Source organism: Zeugodacus cucurbitae, chromosome 5, assembly GCF_028554725.1.
Source record: "Zeugodacus cucurbitae isolate PBARC_wt_2022May chromosome 5, idZeuCucr1.2, whole genome shotgun sequence".
Classification (NCBI taxonomy): domain Eukaryota; kingdom Metazoa; phylum Arthropoda; class Insecta; order Diptera; family Tephritidae; genus Zeugodacus; species Zeugodacus cucurbitae.
Genome location: NC_071670.1, coordinates 65,553,107 through 65,560,230, shown reverse-complemented (window position 1 = coordinate 65,560,230; position 7,124 = coordinate 65,553,107). Strand labels below are relative to the sequence as shown.

Here is a 7,124-nt window from a genome sequence, read left to right as displayed (position 1 = left end):
AATAACACAAATACCAGAAACATTGCAGGCGCTGTCGCGCACTTGCTTACAAGCAATTTGTTATTAAACGATTGAATGCACTAAAAACTTAATGTTTCGTTAATTGCAACTCAAAACACAATCACAGCTTCATTATTTCACACTATAAAATAATTTTGCTGCTATATTTTGTAACAAAATTACATTTTTCATCTTTTTCACACACCAAAACGGAATTTAACGCTTAACGAGCGAAATGGCGGCGGAAATTTGACAACTAAAACAGCTATCTGCAGTAAAGAATTTCGATGTGTAAAGGAATGTGAAAAAAGAAATAAAATCAAAATATGTGCATATTTTTAATTTGAATTAAATTTTAATTCTAAATACTGTGCTATTTAAAGGGTGCGAATAAATTCACTTTGTTTACACATTTTGTGAAACAACAAAGTTGTTGAATATGTGAAGAACATTATAATACTATGCAAATGACTATGGGGGTCAGCGACACGTCCACGACCGCTTTGACCTTTGTTATAACTTCAAGAGTAACTAAATCTTTACCAATACCGATATGCCAAAAACCAAAACAGTGCACCGACAAACAACATAAATTTTGCCCAAATAAATTATAATAAAATGCATGTAATTATAATAAATTTATAGGATTTTATTTTCGAAATAAACAAACAACCGCGGAAAAGTAAAATCAGTGGCATGCTACGACTTAACGCTTAATCACAAATATGTTAGCGCAGAATTTTAGGTACAATTTGTTATAAAGTAAACATCACATAAGAATAAAAGAAAAAAAAACGAAAAAATATTTCAATTTAATATAGAGGAATTTTAGCCGACATCAATGCTATCCCCGCACAGAAATCAGCAATATGAAATATATGTTACGAAATACTTGTTTATACATATCAAGAATAAGCTTTTAAACAATTCACTATTTGTTTTTTGTTTTGAATTCATTACATACATTTATTTTGAAGTTATCACTTTTTTATAATTTTACTCATTAAGATTACTACCACGCTCTTTCGACAATATATAATTCCACAGTGTTAAAAGTATTTGCAATTTTTTGTATGTATGTATGTATGTCTCATTAATCAATTGCACACATGTACATAATTGAATTTCTTATTAATAATCGCAAGCACGGAGCAACAAATTAAAAAGTGGGGCTCTTTGCATAAGTATATATTTAGTTAGGCAAGCATAATCGATTTAGTATTGCTATGCGAACAATAACCAAAGAATGCACAAGATAGCCAAATACAGGAATAATTTAGATAATTGCTGTTCATCTTCATATTGGACTGTGCCACGATTGGCGGCTGTAAAGACAAAAACAAAAACGTTATTTACAGTGCTTATAACATTTTTTAAATAAACAGTTAGCTCACCTGCTGCACGAGGTTCACCAAAATTGAAGGACGAAGCGAAATAGCCGAATGGAAAAGCGCCAATACCGAAAGACATGTGGAAACCATCACCAAAACCGAAACCCTGGAAACCTTGTTGTGGCTCGGGTTCAGTACGTTGACCAGCGGGACGTGGTGGCACCTTATTTCTATGTAAAAAAAAATGAATATTAATAATAGTTTTTAATTGCTGGTATACAAATACTTTACCTGGGATCCTCCTGCTTGGTGCTATTGCGTCCGTATAGCGGTATTACTTTATCCTTGCCAATTGCTGCTTTACAAACGGGGCATAATTTGCAATTGGGGCGTGTCTCCAACCATTGATGCAAACATGGCCAGCAAAACAGATGACCGCACAGACTGACGACGGCATCCTTAGCGGTATCGAGACAAATATTACATTCGTACATGGAATCGTCGACTTTTTCCTCTTCGTTGTTCTTGTTTTTAGCATCACCACTAGTGCTGCTCTCTGTTTTAATGCTGTTTATATTCGCGGTGGAATCGCTGCCCAGTGCGCTGCCTGGAAACGAATACGTTGTGGAAGTTGTAGGTTTCGGTGCGACATTTTCCGCGTTGGAGTTCACAGTTTCGGTTGTTGTTGTTGCTGCTGTAGCGGTTTGCTTTGCCGATGTCTCAGTTTTCTCTGTGCCATCGCTTGTTGTGTTATCGAAATATGTCCATTCGCCCATTGGTTCATCAGACGGTGCTGTCGCTGCACCATGCGATGTTGTGGGCAATTCCGGCGCCGACGGAGCGTGCGTTGTTGACATGCCGAACGATTTTTGGTGTTTCAAAATCTGCCAAATAAACTGTAGGAAAAAAATTGTTTATAAACAAAGTAAATAACAAAATTCGGTTAACACTTGCACTCGGCGTATAACAATTATCAAATACAATCACATGCAACAAGTGGAAACGCCTAGAATGTGAACTACGTGATTTTTTGCAATGCAATTTGGCTTCGTGCTACGTAAAACTATATGTACCTATTTAGTTGCCACCACTAAAAGGTTTGGCTAGTAGGCTTAAAAGAATTACACACGCGTGCACAACGCTGTATGAACATTGGACTTATGACAAGAAACCATATGAATATGCGGCCTGAAAAATCTTTTGAGTAAACAAGTTCTGATTTCACTTTCCGCAAATATATTGTTTCGGTTTTCTCAGCGAAACCAGTTTACACTTTATTGCGGCATACTTGTGCCGATGTTTTTTTCCTTTTTGCGGCTAACATATTCGTATTATCAGAACCTGTCTTGCAAATTTGTTTCTTAATGCTAAATGTATATATACGGATATTGTGCATATGTATTACGTAGATTTATATGTTCTCTGAGAGATAAGAACCAACTTTTTCATTTGAAATATACTCGGCAATCAAATAAGCAAGTATAAAAACGTGATAACAACTTTGATATGATTCTTTCTAGTTGTTGTTTTCTGCTACTTTCGTATTGTTTGCATTTTATATTAGCTTCATCTTTACAATTACCCAAATATATAACTAGTTTGTGTCTGCTGTTCTGTATTCCTGCTTTCCCGCAAGTTATAAGCTTAACTTCTACACTTTAGTATAGAATAAACTGCTGACCAGATACACTGACGTGTAATTCACATCGGGGATAATTAACATTTCAGCTTATTCACTACGTTCTTCCGCATCACATGCCCCCAACCCATATACGTACATACGTAAGCTCGTATCAGCACCACTACTACCCTAACGCCATTGCGTCAATTAATGTGCGCCACCTCCTGCAAATCCCCCAATCGACACCTGTAATAGTATTTTCTATACGTGTTCCGTGCTCTTTTGCTGTTTTTTATATTTTGTTCTGCCAGCTGTGTTATGTACTTTGCCTTTGTTATTATACATTTTGCTTGTTTTTATATTCACTCAAATTATTTCCAATATATAAGAATTATTGCTCCAGGTTTACACTAGTCTTTTTTTCTTACACAATACTTTTGCATTAACTTTTCAGCCACAAAAAATTGTGTCGTATTTTCGCAATAACACTTTTTCACAATTCTGATTATAGAAAAAAAAAATTGTAAAGGCGTTCACCTCACGAAGGTCGTTCTGCACTTACTTTAATGCCGTATACTGCTCAACAGTTAACACGCGAATTTCAAATCTATTGAATTTGCACGAAAAAATATTCAAATGAACCACAATATTTAATTTTTATAAATTCTTAATGTTTCTGTATCAAAACTAATTAGATAAAATATGTTTTTTCTTGCTCTGCTGATTTCTTGTGACGTTTTCTTTCATTTGCTTTGCGCTGTTTCTACTAGCAGTGTTGTATTTGAAATATGATGTGCAGAAAAACATAACAGATGGCGCGCAAGCTTTGTTTCATGAGCATTAACAGCTGCTTGGTGTACGTGCAGCTAATGTAATGGAATTTTTATAGCTTTCGTCAACATTTTGTTATTAATTCAGGCCAAATATTTAAAAATTAGCTCACTCATATGTAATCAAAGGTACTACTACTTAACTCTATGAAATTCTTAACGTGTATGACTAATAATTAACATAATTTCAAATACCAATATTGTTTTAAATCTCAAGTGTATATATTTTTTAATATCGAAGATTATCTATTAAAAATTAACTATAAAATTAATGTCTTCAAAATTACTTTATTGCTTTCGGATTTGCTTAAAAGTTATATTTCACCAACAAATAATTTCATATTTAAATGCAACCCTTGTGCTGTCAATTTCCGCCGCCATTTCCTTCTTTGTTCTTCCATATCCGTTAGTTCGTGTATAAATTTGTCGAAATAAGTGGAAATTGTGAAATTTCTATTAAAATTTGTGCAAATTTATCTTTTATCGCATATTATGAAAAATTTAGTGAAAATTAGTGAAAACTGGGTGTTGGCTGTGTTTCAATCTGTTTATTTCGTGTTTATTATCTACAAGAAAGCAGAAGTGCATGAGAAAATTGTATTGTTCTGAAAGATGCTAAATAAAGTGATGTTGGAAAGGAATACATTGTAATTTACCTAAGTTTTCAACAAACAACGTTGTGGTAAGTCCATTTTGATGCATAAATATAAATTAAAACCTGTGAATAACATATGCCAGCTTATATGAAATAGTTACAGCAAAGCCACAAGACGAAGCTGACTGCTGCATTCTGCATCTTAAGTCTTGCGACCCAGTAAGCTGGTCTACATTGTATCAAATGTTCTGGTTTTATTAAGAACTAAATTGAAGTCGCATTAGGAAAGCAAAGATCCAGCTTTAATCAAAAGATCAATTAATCAACACAAATGTACGAGCGTACGAATTTTGTGCTTTCTTCATTTGAAACAATTGTAGAATAGTTGAAGATGTTTTATAAGCAGCTACAAGTGATTCCGGTACTCTTCTAATGTCACTATTTTTAATCGAAAGTTATTTGAAGACTTTCAAATGTAATCTTATCTCAGCAAACGTCGCTGAACACTACTTAAAGTGTTTTAGAACAGTGAAGGAATGACAGTTTGAGGTCAGAGTCTACTCATTAAGTAGATATACTATATTATATTAGAATTTTGAACAAAAAACCACCGGGAGTTGCATTTGGACTAAATTTAGAAAACTAATGGCAAATGCTTTGATTTTTGATAAAAACACATACATACATATTTACCAAAGAGAATTCGCACCAAAATATTTTTTTTTTTTTTGTTTTTCCAAATTAACTATTAGTTTAGAAACGCAAATAGTGAAAATAAAATATAGCACAAAAAGAAATCGCACTTAACTCAGCAAATAAATGCAAAAACCGTTAAGTTCTAAATTAAACAATTCGCTGCGAGCGAAAGTGTTAATTCCATTTAAAAGTGATGATCATACAAAAAATCATAAAAACAATAAAAATAACAACAACAACAAAAATAACTGTTAACAACAACAGGAAGTCACCGCCTAAGAACCAAAGCAAAGACAATTGGCATACGAAGATTTTTATTTGTTTTTCTGTTTGCCTGCGAAAATTTAAACACATTTACTAAAAACGCCGCTAAACTGTTGGATGCCGTTGTTAAATATTATTACATGGTCAAATTTATATAGAACAATACATGCTTTGTCTCTTCTGGCATGGAGACAACGCGGCCGCTGCGCAGAGCGTGTGGCATATGTGTATAAATGAGCTTGGATGGTCAGTGGACAGCAACAGTCGAGTTCTACACATCGGTTGCATAACTAGAAGCGCAAGAAAGGATTACATAATTAGTAAAGACAAGATGAAGACATTTGTTGTTATATTTGCACTCATCGCACTTATCGTGCCTGGTCAGGCGACTTTCGGTAAATTGGCGCTGCTTTCGAGCTTAAGTGGTGGAGTTGGCGGCGGTAGCTACGGTCCTGGTTATGGTGGCGGTTACGGCAGTGGTTACGGTGGCAGCTATGGTTATGGCGGTGGCTATAATGGTGGTTATGGAGGTTACGGCATTACACCTTACAGTCGCGAAAATGTCGTCAAAGTGATAAAGGTGTCTGTGGTGCCCGGTGGCAGCTACGGTAGTGGGTACAATGCTGGTGGTTACAGCGCTGGTGGTTATGGTGGTTATGGTTATGGCGGTGGCGTTTACAACGGTGGTTATGCAAGTGGCGGTGTTGCCTATCCTACAGTGGCCACTTCGGCGGTGGTTACACCTGTTGTGACTGCTGTGGCAACGCCGGTTCCAGCTCCTATCTCATATGGTGCCACCTACGGCAACGGTTATGGCTATGGTGGCGGTGTTGGTCTAGGATACGCTGGAGTTGTTGGTGGTGGTGCAATTGGCGGTGGCAGTATTGGTGGTTTGGGGCCTCTAGGTCCAGATGGCTGGTGCTAAGACGAACTGTGGCTGTGTTCTTGATGGCAACGATGAATCGACGAGGCATATTTTATGTTGAAGAATTGTATATATGTATTTGAAACGATAAATTCAGTATTAAAGCGAATAATACATATATTGTTAATTTTGAAATAAACTACTGTTGTTTTTGTGAATATTTCTAAACTTAAAAATCATATCATAACCTCAAAAACCCAGCTATGGAAATTATTTTTTAGTGATTAGTTCTTGTAGGCAAATATTTTTTTATTTTCAATTCTTATATCTACTTCAATTCACCTTTACTATTGATTTATCCAATCTCTCGATTCCCGCTGCACCTTCAGACTGATTCAAAGACTTTGGGACTCACATGTACATACTGAAACTTAATAGAATCCCGGAATATTTGTGTGAGCAAACAATTAGCATCTACTTTTAGCACTGTTCAAATACATATGTGTTTGGAAGTACACATCCACATCTACTTGCTGGGTACATATGAAAAACCTCTTATGTAACATCTATTAGCAAATGATATACATAGATACATATGTGTAAAATATAAGTTGACAAACAAACCGAAATAAAATACCCAGAATTTGTCGTGTGTAAGCAAAAATTATAGATTTCTTATGTAAACAAAAGAAATTGTGTTAAAACCCGCCCAAAGTGAGGTCATCAACACTTGAAATATAATATTTTTTGAGACCAAAAGTTGAAATGTTGATATTTTCAGGCACCATTCAAGCAAAACACATCTCTGCGCTTCCTGATATAGATTTTCATGAATATATATTTTTTTTTTTTCAATTAAATTATGTAATTTTAAGTCCTTTTCTTCTCCTTCTGGAGTTGATATACGACACGATTGCGCCTG

General features: G+C 35.1%; 2 protein-coding genes across 4 annotated transcripts; one reads left to right on the top strand and one right to left on the bottom strand.

Annotated features, from left to right (window-relative positions):
- Positions 1-628: 628 nt before the first annotated feature.
- On the bottom strand, positions 629-3,723 carry LOC105213783 (E3 ubiquitin-protein ligase RNF185). Of its 3 annotated transcripts, none has more exons than XM_011186838.3 (4): positions 3,515-3,723; positions 1,623-2,227; positions 1,395-1,561; positions 629-1,325 (listed from the first exon to the last, which is right to left on the bottom strand). In XM_011186838.3, the coding sequence occupies exons 2-4, from the start codon at positions 2,186-2,188 to the stop codon at positions 1,225-1,227; spliced, it is 834 nt and encodes a 277-aa protein (XP_011185140.1). In that variant the 5' UTR covers positions 2,189-2,227; positions 3,515-3,723; the 3' UTR covers positions 629-1,224. The 3 variants fall into 3 exon arrangements, with proteins under 3 accessions (XP_011185140.1, XP_011185142.1, XP_011185141.1); XM_011186840.3 differs by lacking the exon at positions 3,515-3,723 and adding an exon at positions 2,914-3,069; XM_011186839.3 differs by lacking the exon at positions 3,515-3,723 and adding an exon at positions 2,405-2,621.
- Positions 3,724-5,210: 1,487 nt separating this feature from the next.
- Positions 5,211-6,329, top strand: LOC114804184 (shematrin-like protein 2). The gene has a single exon (XM_029041402.2). It carries the CDS (start codon positions 5,504-5,506, stop codon positions 6,260-6,262), a length of 759 nt encoding a protein of 252 aa, XP_028897235.1. The 5' UTR covers positions 5,211-5,503; the 3' UTR covers positions 6,263-6,329.
- The last annotated feature ends 795 nt before the right edge of the window (positions 6,330-7,124 follow it).